Source organism: Microplitis demolitor, chromosome 4, assembly GCF_026212275.2.
Source record: "Microplitis demolitor isolate Queensland-Clemson2020A chromosome 4, iyMicDemo2.1a, whole genome shotgun sequence".
Taxonomy (NCBI): domain Eukaryota; kingdom Metazoa; phylum Arthropoda; class Insecta; order Hymenoptera; family Braconidae; genus Microplitis; species Microplitis demolitor.
This window is the reverse complement of record NC_068548.1, coordinates 3,429,994-3,451,962: the sequence shown is the minus strand read 5'-3', so window position 1 is coordinate 3,451,962 and position 21,969 is coordinate 3,429,994. Positions and strand designations below refer to the sequence as shown.

The 21,969-nt window shown below is 31.5% G+C and overlaps 4 protein-coding genes across 4 annotated transcripts; all 4 read left to right on the top strand.

Annotated features, from left to right (window-relative positions):
* The first annotated feature begins 1,367 nt into the window (after positions 1–1,367).
* On the top strand, positions 1,368–5,377 carry LOC103574909 (serine-rich adhesin for platelets). The gene is made up of 3 exons (XM_053738634.1): positions 1,368–3,503; positions 4,366–4,648; positions 4,728–5,377. Exons 1-3 carry the CDS (start codon positions 1,441–1,443, stop codon positions 5,214–5,216), a joined length of 2,835 nt encoding a protein of 944 aa, XP_053594609.1. The 5' UTR covers positions 1,368–1,440; the 3' UTR covers positions 5,217–5,377.
* Positions 5,378–6,879: 1,502 nt separating this feature from the next.
* On the top strand, positions 6,880–8,628 carry LOC103574885 (conserved uncharacterized protein family 12). Its single transcript, XM_008554444.2, has 3 exons — positions 6,880–7,302; positions 7,862–7,960; positions 8,184–8,628. Exons 1-3 carry the CDS (start codon positions 7,042–7,044, stop codon positions 8,532–8,534), a joined length of 711 nt encoding a protein of 236 aa, XP_008552666.1. The 5' UTR covers positions 6,880–7,041; the 3' UTR covers positions 8,535–8,628.
* Positions 8,629–10,542: 1,914 nt separating this feature from the next.
* Positions 10,543–12,659, top strand: LOC103574886 (transmembrane protein 208). The gene is made up of 5 exons (XM_008554447.3): positions 10,543–10,699; positions 10,831–10,989; positions 12,037–12,170; positions 12,244–12,328; positions 12,398–12,659. The coding sequence occupies exons 1-5, from the start codon at positions 10,694–10,696 to the stop codon at positions 12,527–12,529; spliced, it is 516 nt and encodes a 171-aa protein (XP_008552669.1). The 5' UTR covers positions 10,543–10,693; the 3' UTR covers positions 12,530–12,659.
* A 1,227-nt stretch (positions 12,660–13,886) lies between these two features.
* LOC103574887 (nose resistant to fluoxetine protein 6-like protein-2) lies at positions 13,887–21,616 on the top strand. The gene is made up of 12 exons (XM_008554448.3): positions 13,887–14,416; positions 15,402–15,658; positions 16,979–17,193; positions 17,568–17,847; positions 17,955–18,115; positions 18,814–18,982; positions 19,072–19,268; positions 19,881–20,019; positions 20,094–20,286; positions 20,392–20,534; positions 20,609–20,736; positions 20,800–21,616. Exons 1-12 carry the CDS (start codon positions 14,032–14,034, stop codon positions 20,831–20,833), a joined length of 2,301 nt encoding a protein of 766 aa, XP_008552670.1. The 5' UTR covers positions 13,887–14,031; the 3' UTR covers positions 20,834–21,616.
* Positions 21,617–21,969: the final 353 nt, after the last annotated feature.

Here is a 21,969-nt window from a genome sequence, read left to right as displayed (position 1 = left end):
ATTAAACATAACATATGGTTCCTACATCGAATATTAACATGTTTTTTTAAATATCGATTAAACGAATAGTAGCCATTAAATTGATGATATTCCTATCTATGGGTTTCATTCCTATACAATATCAGAAAAACTCCCTATATCATTATGGTAATCGTTTCGATAATCCTATACGAAAAAATATATATATCCGGGAGTATATGCCGTCAAAATAGTATACATACGACAATATTAAAGATACAAGCTGGATATAAACTACTTTGCTAGGATATATATTTTTTCGTGCAGGATATTATGGTAATAGTTACTATAAAATTATGGTAATGATTACTACGATAGTATGCTAAATTATCCAGTTATAATCCGCATTTACTTCACAAATTTTTCATCGTGTATCATTAAATAAAACCTTAATCATACGTTTTTGATTTCATGACAACCAAGCAATATATTTATTTAATTAAAATTACAACACTTTAAAGTAAATCATTAATTTGCATTAACACATTTGCAATCCAATAATTAATTCATATCAAACATAAATTTTAAAATTATATAAAAACAAAGATTTATTTTAGGTCAACAAATTTTTACAGAAAGTGATCGAATTAAACGCAAGTTAAAACATTTGGCAGCATAAAATTTTAAGTATTAAAAGAATAACTATATCCTGGGTAACGTGATAATTTCCATAGTAAACTGTTAATAAATTCACATTAGAATCTAAACGAGGTTTCTATTTGAATTTTTTCATGGTGTGGATTCCTACAGAAAACTATGTAAGAATCTATTTAGGAATATATGCTGAATTCCCATAGGAAACCGTAAGGGAATTCAGTATAGAATCTTATGTGGTTTCCCATGGAAATCCACACTATCCCCAAATGTATATGGGGATCTACTATAGGTTCCTATGTGGATTTTAATGATGATATCCAGAAAAATCTACACGATGAAAAAATCCATATGGGAGCCTAGTAAAGGTTCCTTTGTAAGTTCCCTATATGGAAATCCAATTACCCATGATTTCTTACATGGATTCCTATATAACTCCATACTCTCCTATATTGATTCCCGTGTATTCTCATGTGAATCCATACTTTCCTACATAGATTTCTATGGATTTCCATGCAATTTTTGTTTCGCGTGAATAAACGATAAATTTAATTTAATATGAACAGATTATTGAAAAAAAACTGTTGATTAAGAGTAAACATACTCGATACTTCGGCGTCTGAAGTTAGTTAAACGAATTACTTATTTTTAAATTTGCTGTTGCGAAATTTGTGAGTGCAGTTGAAACAACATAAGATAAGAAGTATATAAATACCTGAAGATTTTTTTTTTAACATTACGATTTTGATCTGACCTGTGGGTTTCTCTGTAACCAGACACTGTCGTCGTAATTATTTTAATACTGTTGTTCAAAAACATAATAACAAGATGCGTTCAAAAATCGCATTTCTTCTGATCGGGATAGTTATTTGTTCATCTTTGCTAGATTTTGGTTTTTATTGTAACGCCGCTAGCTCCGAGTCTAGTTCCAGCGCCAACGCCAGCTCCAGTTCCAACTCTAGTAGTAGCAGCGACGGCTCTAGTGGCAGCAACAGCACCAGTAGCAGCGACGCCACCAGTGTTAGCAACAGCACCAGTAGCAGCGACGCCACCAGTGGTAGCAACAGCACCAGTAGCAGCGACGCCACCAGTGGTAGCAACAGCACCAGTAGCAGCGACGCCACCAGTGGTAGCAACAGCACCAGTAGCAGCGACGCCACCAGTGGTAGCAACAGCACTAGCAGTAGCGACAGCACCAGTGGCAGTGACAGCACCAGTAGCAGTGGCAGCACCAGTGGCAGTGACAGCACCAGTAGCAGTGGCAGCACCAGTGGCAGTGACAGCACTAGTAGCAGCGACGCCACCAGTGGCAGTGAAGCCACCAGTGGCAGTGAAGCCACCAGTGGCAGTGAAGCCACTAGTGGCAGTGAAGCCACCAGTAGCAGCGACGCCACCAGTGGCAGTGACAGCACCAGTAGCAGCGACGCCACCAGTGGCAGTGGCAGCACTAGTAGCAGCGACGCCACCAGTGGCAGTGGCAGCACTAGTAGCAGCGACGCCACCAGTGGCAGCGACGCCACCAGTAGCAGTGGCAGCACCAGTGGCAGTGACAGCACCAGTAGCAGTGGCAGCACCAGTAGCAGTGGCAGCACCAGTAGCAGCGACGCCACCAGTGGCAGTGACAGCACCAGTGGCAGTGACAGCACCAGTAGCAGCGACGCCACCAGTGGCAGTGGCAGCACTAGTAGCAGCGACGCCACCAGTGGCAGCGACGCCACCAGTGGCAGTGACGCCACCAGTGGCAGTGACGCCACCAGTAGCAGTGGCAGCACCAGTGGCAGTGACAGCACTAGTAGCAGCGACGCCACCAGTGGCAGTGACAGCACCAGTAGCAGTGGCAGCACCAGTGGCAGTGACAGCACTAGTAGCAGCGACGCCACCAGTGGCAGTGAAGCCACCAGTGGCAGTGAAGCCACCAGTGGCAGTGAAGCCACTAGTGGCAGTGAAGCCACCAGTGGCAGTGAAGCCACCAGTGGCAGTGACAGCACCAGTAGCAGCGACGCCACTAGTGGCAGTGACAGCACCAGTAGCAGCGACGCCACCAGTGGCAGTGACAGCACTAGTAGCAGTGGCAGTGACAGCACCAGTAGCAGCGACGCCACCAGTGGCAGTGACAGCACTAGTAGCAGTGGCAGTGACAGCACCAGTAGCAGTGGCAGCACCAGTGGCAGTGACAGTACCAGTAGCAGCAACGCTACCAGTAGTAGCAACAGCACCAGTAGCAGTGACAGCACTAGTAGCAGCGACGCCACCAGTGGCAGTGACAGCACCAGTAGCAGTGGCAGCACCAGTGGCAGTGAAGCCACCAGTGGCAGTGAAGCCACCAGTGGCAGTGAAGCCACTAGTGGCAGTGAAGCCACCAGTGGCAGTGAAGCCACCAGTGGCAGTGAAGCCACCAGTGGCAGTGAAGCCACCAGTGGCAGTGACAGCACCAGTAGCAGCGACGCCACTAGTGGCAGTGACAGCACCAGTAGCAGCGACGCCACCAGTGGCAGTGACAGCACTAGTAGCAGTGGCAGTGACAGCACCAGTAGCAGTGGCAGCACCAGTGGCAGTGACAGTACCAGTAGTAGCAACAGCACCAGTAGCAGTGACAGCACCAGTGGTAGCAACAGCACCAGTAGCAGCGACGCCACCAGTGGTAGCAACAGCACCAGCAGCAGCGACGCCACCAGTGGTAGCAACAGCACCAGTAGCAGTGACGCCACCAGTGGTAGCAACAGCACTAGTAGCAGCGACGCCACCAGTGGTAGCAACAGCACCAGTGGCAGTGACGCCACCAGTGGTAGCAACAGCACTAGTAGCAGCGACAGCACCAGTAGCAGCGACGCCTCCAGTAGCAGCGACAGCTCAAGTGGCAGTGCAAATAATACAAGTAGTGGTAACACTACGTGAGTATTTAAATTAAAGTTATTCAAATAGTTATAAATTTTCACTATTATAGATTATAATTCTCAACTGTTTAAATTTTTTATTTAATTACGATAATACTTGTATCCTGAAATTTTATTCTTTTTGCAATGAAAAAGTGCATTAATAATTTATTTTTTGAACTACCCACTATAAAAATTAAAAACTAATATTAAATAGAAGGTATTGATTTCGGTTCTTTTTTTTGAAAATCGAGTTTTATCAGCTCGGGTCAAAAATAAAAATTTGATTTAGACTTAGTTTACCGAGTCGAAATTCAAAGCTGTTTTTCATAAGATAAATTCGGCTTTTTTTTAGAGATATCAAATACAATGAGTTCACGTCTTGGTTTAGATTTAACTGGCTTACTTAGTCACGAGTTTAGTCAAACAAGTCGAGATATTGAAAAATCGTCGGCAAATCGATAACCAGGAAAATAAAGTGAAGCAAGCCTGAATCAAGTTTGATCTTTGTCTCGGGAGATCTCAACGTTATTAGATGAACGTTCGTCTACACGGAACTTTTCTTGTCCGATGATATCTTTAGAACAAATTAACCGATTTAGATTAATCTTACAGTAGTTAATAAAGTTTTTTACTTTCGGATTAGATTCTTGAGTCGATGCATCGAATTATACACGGAAAAAAATCATGGCGAGCAGCTACCAATTGGCAATCGTTAGTAGCTACCGATTACCAATCGGTAGCTGCTACTGATTTTAATTGGTGACAGCTACCAAAAATTAATCGGTAGCAGCCACCAATCGCTAATCAGTAGCTGCTCGCCATTATATTTTTCCATGAAGTCTATTATAAAATCTATGAAAAATTTTTTATATTCCAGTGATTGTGGAAATTCAACTACCCGGCAATGGGGATCCTTACAAAACGGATCGATAGTAATCGAAGCTCTGACATCTGAGACATTAGAAGGAGCTATAGATGTCATAAGAGAGACATTTTTCACTCAAGAAAGTGTGTCTCTAGCCTGCGAAGTATTATCGGAATCTGGAGCATCAGAAGAACTTGAAGAATTGAATAAACTTATTGCTCAAGATGGAGTCAGTCTCATCGCAAGAGATGTTAACTCGAGTAAAGTCGTCGCCGTATCAATCAACAAATTGGATGTAAATTTTTTTTTTAATTACTTACCCAATTAAATTACCATTTCACCTAAAGTAATAACAAGAACGATATTTTTTTCAGGATCTTTCAGGTGAAGATAATAGAAGTTTCTTAGAAAAATCCCGAGAAAATCTTAAGTACAACGGGTCAGCATGTCTTGTAGACTTTATGATCAATGTTAGCTCAAGAGTGAATATTTCGGAACAATACAATACAAGCTGTATACTTAGCATAATAACCTTAGTAACAGACGCGGAATACCAAAATCAAGGAATTGGCCAAACATTGGTATCCGCATCATTAGATATGGGAAGACAATTATATGCCGGAGAAGATGTAAAAACACCTCTTGATGCTGAGTCAGCCTCCAATATCACTGCTAATCCCGGGGTTTTGTCAGCAATAATGACATTCAATTATTCACAAGCAATCGCACATAAACTTGGCTTCGATGAATTGTACGAAGCGGACTACAGTCAATTCGAGTATGATGGTAAAACGTTCTTGGAACGATTAGAAAATCGAACATCCGCTATACTTTTTGCGAAGAGTCTCCAGTGCGAAAATTAATGCTAGTTCAACAAAAAAAAATTCATTTGTTTTCACTTATTAATTTGCTTCAGCTCAAAGTTAATCATTTTTTTACAACTTTCATTACATTTATAAATTTGTGCTTTACCCTACAGAAAAATCCACGTGGGAATTTAAGCTGGATGTTCGAATGCCGTTTTAAAGTGGATTCCTATAGAAATTCAGCACAGATTTTTACACAGTTTTCAAGTTACACTTTTTCGAAATTACAATTTTTTTTCAATGCTTGTAACTTTTAATAGATCAATGAAATCAATAAAAAGATGGTTAACAGAAAATTCAAGTTTACATTCTTTGATTAAACAAAACGATTCACTCAATGATGAATATCTATACTGTAATAAATCACCGGGGTAAGTACAAGCGGTGTAGGTGTTAAAATCGGTGGTGTTAAATTTCAGCACTGAAAGTGGTTTGAAAATAACGCCGCTGCTGGTGTAGATATTCTTTACCGGTGTTAAAATATTTAACTTTGTGAATATTTTTACTTACTCGATCACTATACTTGTTAATAAATTATATTTTTTATTAATTTTCATAAAGAACTGACATTTTTTGGATTTTATAATCTTTAAATGCTCCAAGCGGACGCAGCTTACCCCACTTTTACACCGGCATTTTAACACCGCCGAAATTACGCTTCGTACACCGGTGTACTTTCATTTTAACATCGGGCGGAGTTAAAATGAGCTATTCTTACGGTGTGTATAGTATTAAAATTGAATCGTTTCTTTTAATCAGGGTTTTATTTTATTTACCAGTACGTAACACCACTTTCTTTTTTTTTACAGTGTAGTAACATGAATTATTTTACAAAATTTTTAAAAAACGAGAGCTAAAAATCACTATATCTACGGTATAGATTAGACTGAGCCCAAAAAATCGACTATTTTTTTTTCCTTCGATACTGTGAAAATATTATTCCTGATGACCAAAAAAAAAAATATTGTGCAAGTTTGAGCCCTTAACATTGATATTAAGAGGTGTATCGTTACAACTATTCGTTTTTTGACAGAAATTTCATATTGTACCCAAAACTCGTAAATCATTTATCTGAAAAATTTAAGCAATGTATATTCTTTAAGAAAATTGAATTCCCTACAAAAAATCTCTCTTAGTAAAGTGACGTAAAACGAGCCTTTTCCTTGTAACCGTTCCTTAAATATTGATTTGTTTTTTAAATTCTTTGTTTCTATTTTGGATTTTTGTAACTACTAGAAATATTATAATTTTTTTTAGTCAAGATACATATTTTTGAAGGAAATTTAATGCTCTACAAAAAAGGTCTCTTAACATTTTTTGCTGAATTCACTCCTTCGAAAGCTATTCAGGTTATTTAAGTCGTTTTGACTCAACTTCAACCTTGAATAGCTAAAGTTTTTGATTATTGAATTACTCTCTTACTCAAGCGTTTAATCAAAAAACGCTCACCCTAGTGTAATTTATTTACCAACTCCCGTTGTCAGATACTAGAGTATAAATTCAGAATGAAATAATGTTTGTATCCCATATAGAATACAGGGGCTTCAATGATAAAAGTAAATTACATTAGCTTTTCAAGTTTATGCTATCTCACTAATGATACCAATGAAACTACTCATTTGACAAAGTGTTCTTACTGGCTGCGTGTCTTATATATAAAACGAGATCTACTGTACTGCAATCAGACGATTCGCGTCTGTTATACTAGAAACTTATGCAATATCTATATCTTATACGTGCATCCTAAAATTTATTTAACGTATAGTTTACAGACTTTTCAAAAACTTACTTTTCAAATTTTTAAAAAAGTTTATATACAAAAATGTTAAATTTTTCACAATTTGGCTGTGGTAAAATTGCATACAAACTTTTAACTGAAGACAACGTTGAATCAGCATTAGAAATTCAACAGAAATCAATGTGTGATGAAAATGTGGCAATTGGAGTTGGACTTTTTGAAGAAGAAGGTGCACCGGAATCAATGAAATTTGTATTTAGAGAAGTTATTAAAGATAATTGTACTGTTGTTGCCGTTGATACTGAAACGGATGAAGTTGTTGCGGTGTCATTTAACAAATTACATGTAAGTTTGTTATTTAAATTACTAAACAATTCATATCTCTGAAACCTTGACATATAAGCTAACAATTTTATAAACAAACGTTAGTCTTATCTGCATTTTTTAATTACGCGTAAAGGTTCGAGGTACTAATTCTTATCATCGCAAAAAAAATAATTACATTAGTCTGTATAATGGCATTGTAAGAAATGATGGGCATTAATAATAAAATGCATCATTTCAGATGGTAAAGAAATAAATTTTACTTCGAGATGAGAGTATCGATTTATTTATAAATAGAATGTCGTACTTTAAGTCAACCTGAGACACCTTTAATTCAATTTATTTCTTAGTTTCATATTGTGAGTTAATATTTAAGCGACATTTGAAATATTTGTTATCGAGTTGATTTTTTAGAGAGTTCGTAAAAAATGATATGTCCATTTTTTTAAAAATATTTTTTTTTTCATTATTTATCTGTTAAAAAAAATTTTTTTAAATTTCAAATGTCTGCTAACTTTACTATAATATAATTTAATGCTTATGCAGCTATGAAATTGATTTATAAAACTATTCTTATCAGGTACAATCAAAGGACAATGAAATTGATTTTCTTGAAAAAGTAATACAAAATCACGTGAAAAAACATTCAGCTCTCGCTTTGATACAATTCCTAGATGACGTAAGTCATTCAATTTAATTTATGTTGTTATGTATATGAATTTTTATCATTAATTATTGTATGGAATGAAGAATGCTGGAAGAACAAAGAAATTCCTCAATCTATATCAATTTCCTTATTTAGAAAACGTATTGTAATTACAAGGTTTTTATCCTTTACAGTACAAGATAATACACTTTTTTAAACAATCGAAAATGTTTGTTTGTTTTCTCTTTTGTTTAAGGCTGAGTCAAAAATCAACATATTCGAAAAGTATGACGTTTCAGCGGCAATGGAAATTTTTTATATTGGAACAGATCCAAATTATCGTGGCCGTCGAATAGGTCAAGAAATTTTGGGAGCATCTCTAGCACTAGCGAATGACTTAAAAAATCCAAAAAATGAAAGTAAAGTTAAACCAGAAGCTGTTTTTGGAGTATTTACCTCAAATTATAGCCAAAGACTTGCAGAGTGCTATAATTTTGATTGGTTATGGACAGCTTCATATTCTGATTACGAGTATTTTGGTAAAAAAATGTCTGCTAGAATAAATAATGAACATAAAACTGCAAAATTTGGAGCCCGAAGGTTATAAGGAAAAATATTTCTTTAAAACCATTAACTCATCAGATTTTTTTTCATCACGAATAATCAAAAATTTGATTACAATGTAGTTGTAAGAAAACTAAAATTTGTCATGGAACAAATAAAAATAATCGTACAAATCTTATCATAGTTATTAGTTGAACTTATTTTTCCGTAAAAACGTGTGAGGTACCCGCGGATTATAAGGCCTGTCGGGTAATAAGGCCTAAGTGATAGAAATGATATTTAAAATAATCGCCTCCGCTAAAGGCTACTCTAGAAGAAGGGTCTTGCATAGAGGTGTTACGACAAATTTATAGGGTCCCGATACCACGTTCCCTGTCTTCTATATTTCGTCATCTGTCATATGATGTCGTAGCGCAGAAGAAATTATAAAAAACAATCTAGTCTTCTGACTCTTAAAAAGGATACCGATAGTTTTAAGTGCTGATGAGCAAAGCAATCTAGTCTTCTGACTCTTAAAAAGTATTGTTGCTAAATTTAAGTGATGATTCATCTCTAATACCAATTTTATTGAGTCTAGTTAAACTATTCCAGTTTGTTTAACCCGTAGGCCTTATTACCCTACCGTAGTAAAATAAGGCCTATTCGTATGGTTTTTGTAAAAGTATAATTTTTTGTTTGTTTATGGTAAAAATTACCATTACTTCTGTAAGAAGGACACTTCAATATATTTTACTTGCTAGCGGATAAAACCAAATATTTATTTAACAATTAAACATTATTAAACCCGACAACTAATCGTATAATGCGAACAATTGATAATAAGTAATATAATAAGGGTAAGGGTGAGAACAGTTAGATGACGTCACGTTGGGTCCTCTCGGAGGGCTCCGTTGGAATGCCTCGTCTCCGTGCGCCTCGATGTCCAACTCGCCCGTCTCTAGTGGGGGTGAACTTTGTCACGGGCTGGGGGTAGCTCCTGACATCAGAGGCTACAGGTCTCAAGATGCCCACCGAATACAAGGCTGGGTATTCAGGAAAGAGTAGCTTACACTTAATTGCATTTTATGGCTAATGTATTGAAATAAAGATTAATGATACATTTCGATAATTAAATGCAATATTTTCGATTCTATTCAAAATCTTCCTTAGCTAGGCCTTATTATTTTTATCCCCTAAACTGAAATCGAAAGATATGTAGATTAATTAATTTTTGGAGGTATTAAGATGATTCAAGCTTTTTTTTAACATAATCAATTTTCAATGACAAGACTATCCGAGATAACTGTCCATTATCGACTCAGCTGAAAAATAATCGGTAACTGAAAAAAAAAACGTGAGTTTCTATGTTAACTAATGTGTTTTAGTGTATTTTCTCAGTTACTGATGATTTTCTGGTTAGCGATAATGAATAGTGTTATTTTGGAAAAATTCCCATAGAATCCACTCAAGTGGATATCTATGGTGGTAAGTCGACCCCTCAGAGGGCCACTTTTGTGTTGTGAGCCGCTGTGAGATGCTGTAACTCATCTGGGCCCTCGTAAAAATTTTTTTGACTACGAATTGCATTTATTTTACTCATTTTCATGTCCACCGATGATGTAGAAAAGATCTAAGGCCAATCGACCTCCTAAAAAAAAACATTAACATTACAAACCAAAAATTTCTGACAATTCCTGTCGACGACTTACTTTCTGGTAGGACTTCAGATAAAGGACAAACGTTAACTAACCAATAAAAGGACTGCGGGCTCAAACACAAATCCGACGTACACATTTGAAAAAAAACCGAGTGATCGCTGAATAAAATATTGTAGAAGGGGGAAACATTTCCAAGAAACTTTTATACTATATCCCCAATAGTAACTTATAACCTTGAAATGTACCAATATGATGACTAAAAGACCAAAGTTATACGTAGGCGTCATCTACTGGGAAAAAGGATCAACAACTGAAATAATTCGATGATAAGTAAAATTACCACGATGTAAGTGATTTAGACAGACGTGTCACGGTCTCCGAAAATAAAGATCGAAAAAAAAAATAAAAGTGACAATTAATGACTGGCGGTAAAAGTAGATAATGAGTCGTAATAATCAGCCACGTGTATAAAATATTATTTAAATCAAATACGAAATGATGTTTTAATACTTTTTTTTGCTGTTTTTCATAACAATCATTGTCATCCATCCTCATTTAACCTAAAATGGCTGTAAGTTAAACAATTTTAATAATAATAAATTATTTAGAATTAGAAATATTATTATTTTTTTTTTTTTTAATTAAATTATTAAAGTCATTAAGTCTAAATTTAATTTTTAAAAATTGATAATTTTTTTAAAGCCACCAGTTAAAAGTACAAAAACTGCAACAAAAGGAGCTAAACAAATAGCTGAAGAAAATGTATCAACTTTAAGTTTTTATAGAAATATGGCCTTTGGAGCAACGGCTCTCTATTTAACAATAATGATGGTCTTTTTTGAATTCAGAACACTAACTATAGTAAGTATTTTAAATTATGATTATAAATTGTAATTAGTAATGTTCAAGTGGATTTTTTAATCTTAAAATTTTTTAATGACATTAATGTTATAGAAAAAATTTCTGTTATGACTTTCTCATGATAGCTGGTTTCTTAATTGGACGTAAATAGATAAGCAATAACGTGTTCAATGACATAGATGTCATTTTGAAAAAATTGCATTCAGTTATCATTTTTTTTTTTTTATAAAATTTCCCATAAAAATTATTCCCCTATAAAAAAGTTCATGGGGAATTGCATGGGAAAGTATGAATTTATGTAAGAATCTATAGAAATTAATATAGGAGTGTATGGATTTATATAAGAATCCACGTAGGAAACCATGGGTATCTGGATTCTCATATGGGAACCACAAAGAAAACTGTGGGTATCTAGATTCTCATTTTGATTTAGTGTAGATTCCAATGAAAGTCAAGGTAAAAATTTACATGGAAATCCATAGTAGACTTCCATATGAATTTTGCATGGTGTCGATTCCTACAGGAACTCATGTAAGAATCTATGCTGGATTCCTATAGAAAACCATATGGAAATCCATCCGAAAACGCCATGTAGGAACTCACATAAAAATTTAGGCTGGATTTCCATATGGATTTTAGCATGGTGTGAATTCCCATGAGAAATCTTCATAAAAATCCACATGGGAATCCATACTAGACTTACATATGGATTTAGCATGGTGTGAATTCCTATAGGAAACCATATGGTAATCCATCCGAAAACACCATGTAGAAACCCACATAAAAATCTCCACTGGATTTCCATATGGATTTTATTGATAGAGACACAGAAACACAATTTTCAACTGCGGGTAATGTCAGTCCTCGCCTACGATTCAGACAGTCAACTCTAGTCTAAAATTTTTTATTTCATCCTCTGTCACCCACTAAGAATTCACTCGGTACAAAAATTTCAAAAATTGATTTCTTTTCGGTTGATACGTTAATGCTTATCTACGTCCATTGAGAAAATCGACAGGTGACAAATTCATTTTTATTTTATTTTAGACTTTAACAATATTTTCCGGACTGATTTACGTAGCAAGTTATCAATTTATGGCTTTCATGGCCAAACCCAAGTACAATCAAAATCAATTGTCTGATCCAGGATCCGATCTCAATTTAAAAGGCGGCATTGCTGAGTAAGTTTGAAACATCAAAACATATTTATTTTCCACATTTTGAATTAATAACTCATGCTTACTTTATTTTTAGACACGTGATTGACTTAATTATTTTAACTGCTGGATGTCAAACTTTGTCACTTATTTCTGACTATTTCTGGTTGCTCTGGTTATTGGTAATTATTAGAATCCTTAAAATAAAACAAAAGTTTCGCGTTATTTTATAAGGTCTTTCTGTATTTTAGGCACCAATACGAGCATTTTATCTAGCGTGGACACTTATTTTGGCTCCTTGGTTCTTTTCAGCGCCTCAAGAGCCAGAAATTGATGAGAAGAAACAAAGAAAATTAGAACGAAAAATGGCTAAGCGTCATTGATTTAGTATAATTCAGTTTTATTGAATTAACTTTTTTACTGTTATTATTTGTATGCTGAATTTGAATGAATTAAATAATTCATGTTCTAATAAATTATGAGATTAATATAAAAAATTACTCTACATTTTTATTTTGCATTCACTGGAAACAGGATTATTTAAACCTTACCCTAATTAGCAAAATTTTAAGTAGTCGTTTACAGAATATTTTTATTCTTAACTTCTTGCTATGAAAATTGAAAATTTTCAAAAAAAATGGAAGTTATTAGTTTCGGTCCAATTTTCAAAAATTAAGTTTTCATCAGATCTCGACAGTCCACGCACGCGCATATGTGTGCGTGTGTGTGTATTGTGTGTAAGCTTTTTTTGTCTGACGATATTTTTGGAACGAATAAACCGATTTGAAATTTGGCGGTAATCTTAAAAGCTTTTTCCAAATATATCATCAGATAAAAATTACTTTTTTTCAGTGAAATGTATACTTTTTCGGTCCAATGATTTTTTGAGCTCTGAACTCTAATAGGGAATTTTTGGGGTTGGCTCAAATTTATGGATCTCAGAAATAATTTGTTTATTTTTTGAGTAGTTCTTTGACTTTTTCACATACGACTATAAAATATATAACTAAAAATATCTAAGATTGAAAATTATTTTTTCTCCGCAGTATAAAGAGAATGAAGAATAATATTCGGGATTTTAAAGACTTGAGAATTATGAAATAAAACCTACTCCAGCTCGGGAGTACTTAAAATCCAATGTTTGCAAACATCTTGTCTTCAAATTCAAAGAGCTCTTTTTTAATTAAATTCAAAATTGTTTATTTTTCTGATGAAATATATTTATTTTGCAATTTTTTATAGAGATTGATGAATCGCAAGGATTTGAAAAAGGCTGAGCAAAAAGTATGAAATATCATTAACAGATATTTGAACTCTATTGAACATTTTTTTGCTGTAGAATTGCCGCGTTTAGGCAAAACTTCGAGCTAATTTTTCGACATGTTTTCAAACATCGACATAATGACTGATCATTAAATCTTCAATATTTTCGAGCGTTTTCTCTTGAAATTATTTTAATTCGTTTTATCTTCATAACCGGAAAAAATAATCGTTTTATCAGTGGTCCATTTAACCTCATAGACGATAAACTTAATTTAGAATAAAAAATTTTAATTTATATTTACATTAATGATCACAAATATTAGACAATATTTACGCATTAATTATAAAATAAAATGGATGTTATCAATGAATAAAAAATTATCCGTATTAGAATATCATTGAATCACAATTTAAGATTGAATATATTTAATCAAAGGTTGAATATACTTTCGCTTGGCTCTTCTATTTAAGTTGGAGGAACGAAAAGTTAGAAGCCAGTATGAATTAAGAAAAAGACAAATACAAATTAACTGCTCGTTAGAATCTCTGTAGTCTATTATAAAATTTTTTTATATATTTTATACTTTTTTTCAATACTATATACTATTAAATTAATATAACAATGCAATATAAAATTATAATCTTTACTTTCAATTGCATGTTTTTGCCGGTGTTTTGTAATTTAAATTATTCGATGAGTGAACAATGTTGTAAATCTTTTTCTTTGAATCGAACATACTGCAAAAATAATTTGAATATAAAAAATAATGTTACTATTGAGAGGAATAGAAAAAGATACACGAGTGTTGTGATAGAAAAAATAAAAGATACGAATAATATTAAGAGTGATTCAGGTTTTAAAAATTATGAAATTTCGTGGTATTCTAAGATTCCATTACTGCCAGTAGTTTTTGCAAGTTCACCGACAATTCCAGAAGGAAATTGTAAAAGACATGCTCTAAGATATCTTGAGGAATTACGTAATGGAACTCTGTGGGCTGTTCAAAGTAAATTATTTTTATTTTGTTTACTAAATTATTATTTTTAAAGAAAAAAATAATTCCTGATTTGGTTTATCTTTAAAAAAATATGAAAAGCTATGTTATATTTTGAAAATAAGAAAAAACAAAATTAGTAATGATTTTGATAAAAAAAAAATTAAAGGATAAATCATAATTAAAAATAATTTTTTACGAAATATTTCAATTTAATTTATTTTTAAAAAAAGTGGCAAAAATTTTTTGTTTATTTTATAATTAAATAATTTTGAAACATATATATTTCAAAATATAATTTAATTTAAAAGTAACCTTGATTATATTTTTTCGATAAATACTTTAATAGTATCTATGATATATATATATATATATATATATATATATATATATATATATATCTTTCGAAATATTTTTATTACACTGTTATTGTTAAAAGGTACTTAATTTTAAGGTAAAACCTTTCACCAAAATATAGTAACGTCGTTGACTATACGCAATAATTAAGAGACAAAAAAAATATTTTTTTGTAAAAATAAATTTATAATTATTAGTGACCCAAACTTGAAAAAAAAAATTTATGGACTCTATTTAAATAGAAATATTTATGCAATCAAAAGTATATGCAATATATATTAACATATAGTATTTTTTTTTTTTGAAACCAAATAATAAGAGCGAAATTATTTTTTCACTTTAAATAAATTAGTAATTTTCAAAATACGAAAGTTATCATAAAAAAAATTTAAAAAAACGATTTTTTAAATTTCATTTTTTAGTTTAATTTATATTTTTTTAAAAAAAGAATTGATTAAAATAAAAAATTTATATTTTTAAAGATCTATGGATTTTTGAAATTGACATCAATTTTTTTATCACGAGAAATTTTTATTAAACTTAATTTTTATTTTTCTCGTTATTAATTAAATTATAATTTAAAGATTTATTAATTAACAATAATATAATTTTCAAAGTGTAATATAAAAAAATTGTTTAGTGTTTGATTCGTCGACGAAATATCCCGATGGGATAATAACTGGTCATACAAGACACTACGGCAATTTTGATGGATGTTATCAATTAAAAACGAGTATACCGAAACATAAGTTTGACATTGAAGCTGAAAATGAAGAAATCAATGGACGATACTGTATTGTGAAGGTCGAGTATCATAAGATTAATACACTCGACCAGCGCAATGGTCCACATACACTAGAATTTGATATGAATGGTTCGGTGTGGGAAACTATCAAGGTAATATTATGTAATTTGCTTAAAATCTGAATATTTTATATTTCATAATAATAATGTTTATACAATCTTCTTAATATAATATATAGTAATTTAGGCTGATAAAATAATACAGTTAATATAATATTTTATTTATCCTTGATCAGCTCGAGTAAAAAAAATATATATAATTATATAAATAAAAAAGGCCCAGTATAATTATATATGTAATTATAAATAAACTAGAAATACAAAAAAAATAGACATTGTATAAAATTATTATGTCGGGATCCTATATAGTAGTGAATGTACATTGACTAAAATATAATTTTAAAATTTTACCGGTGACGGGTCGCGAACCCTCGACCGTTGAATTATGAAGCATGCGCGCTACACACTAGAATGACCTATCTTATTAATTTTTGGTGAATATTGATGTTTATTTAAAATATAAGCGATTTCCGATAAAAAAATATTTTATACAATTGTATAAAATTCGATAGAAAAAATGGCCCGACCCAATTGTATACAATCGTACATAATTATATCTAATTGTATACAATCATATACAATCGTATATAATTTGTATACAATTAAATAGAATTATATACAATTCTATATAATTATATATAAGTTTATATAATTGTATATAATCACATACTGTATTCGTATAGATTATATATAATTATATACAACTTTATATAGTTGTATATAAATATACATTTGTATATTATTTATTTATTTTTTTTTTCATTTTTATATAGAATTATATACGATTGTATAAAATTATACAAAAATTTTATATAATTATGCATCACCTCTATCCAATTGTATATATAACTATAATTCATATATAAGTATACAGTTATATAAAATCTTTTTTCATCGGGTTATTTTCAGAATTTTGTATTTTTTAAGTAATAATAGTATCAATTCATTAGGACTAAAGTATTTTTTTTTTATTTACATACATCTCAAAAAATTTGGAAACATTAATTATATATAGTTATATAATTACACAAAACGAAGACATCGTCAAAACTATGTCGTGGTATAAACTAATTACCGAAGTCTATATTCGATTGTAAAAAATTATTAATTATTCTTTAAAGCTATTTAAATTCATATAGCTATGTGGGACAAGTGTGCGCTGTGGGTAAGTGTGCGCACTTGTTTCACATGATTCTATTTATTAAATTACGTTAAATTTTATATATGTATAATTTTTCATAATGATATTACATTAGACAAATCGCTTTTGAGGTTATGAATAATTTTATATAATTATATATAATTTTTTTTTTACTACGACATGTTTATAAGTATCTAAGATTTTTAATACAGGAAAAAGGAGATTTTCGTCGTGTAAAGAGATATTTACTTGAACTAGCTCTCTGTGTACCTGATTCCTGTAGTGCAGTAGATATTAATAGTGCTTTGAAAAAACCTCTCAAAGAAATTGGACAGGAGAACAATATTTTCATTGACATTACAATGAAGGGAAACTGTCAAGCACAAAATGACAAGACGAACTTCTCGATCATCGCTAAATTTTATTGGTAAAATCGCTGGATTTTTTTATATTGATGTCAATATCTAGTATACATATATTTTGTTTTATTATTATTATCCTTATTAATAGTAACATCTAGTTAGTTTTTGTGAAAATTAATTTCTAATAATTGGGGGGGGGGGGGGCGGAGAGTTAAAATGGTTCTTGGGAAAAAGCGGGTCGTCTATTTTTTCTTCAAGTCGTACACTAAGGTAATATGGACACTAAGGGGTAATTTCAGTCACTCAAAATTTTTAATCAAAAAAAGATTTAAATTTGAAATGAACCCGCCAATTTATCGATTGTAGAAGAAAAATCTTTAGCCGCATAATTTATAGAAAAATGACATAGAATTTTTTAATAATTTTGTTATTTTTTTAGTTACATCATTTTAAGTCTAGTATTGTTAATGTTTGCAAGTACATGGTATGATAACACTACGAAAAATGATAAAGAAAATAATAATTCCATAATGTCAGATTTATTTCTTTGTTTTTCTGCCCGTCGTAATTTCAAAAGTATTTCAAAAATTACGTACAATCATGCAGGACTTGATAGTATTCACTTATTTCGCTCGGTATTCATGATTATGGTCATTTTTGGCCATAGATTAATGCAGTACTATACCAATCCAACAATGAATTCAAATTATTTGGAATTTGTAAGTAACATATGTTAATGCGGTTTAAATTGAATAATAAATGACTTCTTTGTGTTATATTTCAAAATTTTTCATATGAATGATCTATAGGTTTTTTTTTTCTTTAGACATATACATTACCAATATCAATTCTCTTGTACAATGGTCCAATAATTGTTGAATCTTTTTTTGCATTTGGTGGCTTATTACTCGCTTACTACTTATTGATAGAATTGGACAAAAAAGGTAGAATTAATTTTTCAATGGCAATATTAATACGGTATCTCAGGTAAATAAATAACCATCTTATTATATATTTTTAAGTACCTGGGTAAAAAAATTGTATGTAATTATATGTGAAAAATCGGCCGATATAACTGAATATGAACTGCATATAATTATATATAATCAATAATCATGTATAATTATACATCATTTTGTTTACCCGGGTAACCAAGAAGTCTGTCATCTTGACTGCGATGAGCTTGAAATTTTTGAAGGCAAAGTTGTAGAGAAACTACAATGCTCTTCTGTTAAAAAATTAAAGTATTAGTTTAAGTTACCCGCAAAATAGCCTTCTATCTGTGTTGTAATTTATAAACAGTAAAGAATTATATCTTTTAAAATAGCATGTCTGAACAAAAAAAACGTGGTGTTAATGACGCCACCTAGTTGTCGAGAAGCTAATTAATTTAAGGTAGTTTTGGGCGCGGATGCTTATTACACAGATTGGAGCTAAATACCGTTCTGTCTACGGTAGGCTCGCGCCATGACACCACACATATACATGTGTTTGATTTGAACGTGTACTTGGCGCGAGACACTACCGTGCTTCCTGATCCCAAATATCCAGATTCTCTCCTTATCAAAATTTAGTAGATGATATATTGTAAATATAAATCCCCCCAAATATCTATCACAATAAAATAATTGAAGTTGTGTTCTAATATTCATCAAAAAAACATGCGAAATAATTTTTTTTTCAAGATTAACACCATCTTATTTATTATTAATAATGTTTGTCGCATTAATACTGCCTCATCTCGGATCTGGACCTTACTGGAGTTCAAAAATCGGATTAGAGAGCGAAAGTTGCTCAAATAATTGGTGGACTAATATATTATACATAAACAACTATGTTTATACTGACAAAATGGTAATGTATGGATGAATGTAAATATTGCAAAATCGATGGTAAGCATTGCGACATGAGTTAAAAAAATTATATTGTGATTTTTTTTGTAGTGCATGTTTCAATCATGGTACCTTTCTGTGGATTACCATTTATATATTATGGCTTTGTTCATAATTTATTTATTCTGGAAAATGCCTCGTAAATTTGGTTATCTATTTCTGGTTTCTATTATTTTTATTGGATGTATTATTCCATTTTGTATCACATACTACTTTAATATTCAGCCAATGTTTCGAGGTTTACCTTAGTAAGTATCCGTCAATTGCTTGTAATGGTAATGAGTATTTTATTTCAGAGTTTTAATCTTCCTCATGGAAATGATATATATTTTGAATATAGAAAAAATATATTTTGGGCTATATATAAAAAATACAAAACATACGAAGATAATATATAAGGAATATAAAATTATATAATTAAGATATATATTTGATGTATTATAGATATATATTAATTCTTATATAATATAATTTATCTTATATAAGAATATATTTATTTCATTAGCCTTCTTGGCGTTTTAGATATATTCTAAACATATATAATATTTATCTTTAGTTTATAGTTTTATATTTCTTGTATATGTATAATATTCTGGTATTTCTTCTATATATCCAAAAATATATATTTTTTATATTCAAAATATATAGTCGTTCCGATGAAAGCTTGGGATTTTTTCCCACCAGTTCTTGCCTCCACCACCATACTATTAGAATGTGCGCATGCGCAAAGCAGAAGCAATATTTGAAGGGTGGGGGAAGAAACCATGGTGAGAAAAAAATCCCAAGCCTTCATAGGGATGACTATATATTCCATAGGGGCTATTTCGTTAAATAATAAAATCTTAACTCTCGTTACATAGCATGCAAGAGGTTAGAGAAGATTTTTATTTTGTAAACCACTACATAAAAACCCATGAACGTCTTGCTTCTTATTTTATTGGAGTTCTCGCTGGCGCTGTTATTTACGATTGCCGTTTATCGTTATGGAGAATATCAAAAGTAAGTCGATTGAGTAAATTCACATTAAGCAGAAAATGATCTATTGAAAAGTTTATTATTTATTTATTTTTAAGCTATGGTCAAATATACTGTTTATAATTGCCATCATAGTATGTATCAAATCTCAAAATTTGGGCTTGAAATACTATGATCCAAATGAACATCCATCATCATTAGAAGCTGCGTTCTACGCAAGTTTGAATCGACCTGTTTTTGCCTTTGCAATCGTTTCATTAATCGTTTTATTAACAGTTGGTGAAGGTTTAGGTACGTATCAATTATTGTCAAAATTGTTCGTAGATTTTTTTGATAGGGTAATTTGGTTAACGATTCGTAAGTTAAAGATACTATTTTTCATATTCATTTGACTAGATGGTCATCGCAGAATATTGCAACCACGATGGGCGCAGCCAATTAGTAAATTAACATATGGAGCATATCTAGTACACCATGTAAATCAATCTTATGACATTGCCGTCAGAAGAAATGCACGAACTTTCTCAATACACAATATGGTAAGAAAAAAAAAATTTTTATTTTGAATAGTATGATATGAAATCACTAAAAACGAATAAAATAAAACTTTTAGATTTGGGATTTGATACCAGATATCATTTTATCTTTCTTCTTTTCTTTAATTATTGCATTAGTAATAGAAGGCCCATTTAGAAATATTGAAAAACTATTACTTTTTAAACAAATTGAAAAACCCGATAGGTGAGTAATATTTTCTGTTATACTAAAAATTTTTTTTTATGTACTTTTTTTCTGTTCCACTAGATTCTTAAGAAAAAAAGAAGATAAAGAAATCTAATAATGATTAATTAAACTGAGATATGTATATATAAAAAAATTGAAATAAATTCGAACAATAATGAAGCATCGGAACTGGGAGACAATCGATGATTACAAGTTATCTTAAGATATTTAGATTAGTATTTTTATACCTTGCATTTATTATTATCGATACACAAAATTCTGTGTATACTATTGTAGTGATATGTTTATTCGATGTCTTGTTATCGAACGTAGTACAGTAGACTCTGGTTATAAGTTACATCGGACGCTCTACTCACTCTCACGTCAATTTCATTTTTTCCTGTAAGTAAGAGTACAGACAGAAATATAACTTATAACCAGAGTCTACTGTATAAAATATATTACCACAGAAAATGTTAAAATTCGAAGCAATTTACACTGCAAAGAAACGGTGTAAGTTCATGCTTTTCTGATGTTACATAAAACCGGTAGCGGTGCTAAAAAAATTGTTTTATTTTTGAAGTATCAGAAGAAATATATTTCAAGTACAAAAAGAAATTTTTTTTTGGTTCAAAAATTAATGGTAAGACAGATTAATTTATGGAGAAATCCTAAGAATATTTGTCCATAATTATATGTTAATGTTTTTGTATAAAGTATGGGAAACAAGTTTTTCATGATTCAACCCGTATGAAAAAAATATATATGCGAGCAAATTTAATATATGAGACATATATGCCTCATGTATGAAATTTGCCCGCATATATATTTTTTTCATATGGGAAGTCTCATTGCAAACTAAATCAGTGAGAAAAATATAATAAAATTATCAATTAATAATTAATAATTTTTAAGTCAATTATTTGCTTTATATGTTGAATTTTTTTTATACCTATAATTACTTAAGTTTAAAAAATTTTTGGTGTGAAAATGGTCTCTGAGGACTTTATCCAGCCTGCTTGGTGTGAATCGGTGATATGAAATTTTCTTGGTGTGAAATATGAAGCGATGTACTTTTAACACAGTACGAGTTTTTTATTTTACATCACTCGGTGTTAACACCTCAAATATCTGATACGAGGTGGAACTTTCACACTGGCAGTGTTGAAAATTCTAACACCAAATCACACCTCCGTGGAATTAAAATTTTTTACAGTGTATGACTACACAATAGACACAATTTTCTATGTA

What these genes read in the sequence shown, in the direction of transcription:
- LOC103574909 (XM_053738634.1), top strand. Translation starts at nt 1,441, where the DNA reads ATGCGTTCAAAAATCGCATTTCTTCTGATCGGGATAGTTATTTGTTCA. An exon ending in ACAAGTAGTGGTAACACTAC is followed by an intron (nt 3,504 to 4,365) that starts GTGAGTATTTAA and finishes TTTATATTCCAG; the next exon opens with TGATTGTGGAAATTCAACTA. An exon ending in TATCAATCAACAAATTGGAT is followed by an intron (nt 4,649 to 4,727) that starts GTAAATTTTTTT and finishes TATTTTTTTCAG; the next exon opens with GATCTTTCAGGTGAAGATAA.
- LOC103574885 (XM_008554444.2), top strand. Translation starts at nt 7,042, where the DNA reads ATGTTAAATTTTTCACAATTTGGCTGTGGTAAAATTGCATACAAACTT. An exon ending in TGTCATTTAACAAATTACAT is followed by an intron (nt 7,303 to 7,861) that starts GTAAGTTTGTTA and finishes TATTCTTATCAG; the next exon opens with GTACAATCAAAGGACAATGA. An exon ending in TGATACAATTCCTAGATGAC is followed by an intron (nt 7,961 to 8,183) that starts GTAAGTCATTCA and finishes CTTTTGTTTAAG; the next exon opens with GCTGAGTCAAAAATCAACAT.
- LOC103574886 (XM_008554447.3), top strand. An exon ending in TTAAAAGGCGGCATTGCTGA is followed by an intron (nt 12,171 to 12,243) that starts GTAAGTTTGAAA and finishes CTTTATTTTTAG; the next exon opens with ACACGTGATTGACTTAATTA. An exon ending in TCTGGTTGCTCTGGTTATTG is followed by an intron (nt 12,329 to 12,397) that starts GTAATTATTAGA and finishes TCTGTATTTTAG; the next exon opens with GCACCAATACGAGCATTTTA.
- LOC103574887 (XM_008554448.3), top strand. Translation starts at nt 14,032, where the DNA reads ATGCAATATAAAATTATAATCTTTACTTTCAATTGCATGTTTTTGCCG. An exon ending in ATTCAAATTATTTGGAATTT is followed by an intron (nt 17,848 to 17,954) that starts GTAAGTAACATA and finishes TTTTTTCTTTAG; the next exon opens with ACATATACATTACCAATATC. An exon ending in CTTTCTCAATACACAATATG is followed by an intron (nt 20,535 to 20,608) that starts GTAAGAAAAAAA and finishes TAAAACTTTTAG; the next exon opens with ATTTGGGATTTGATACCAGA.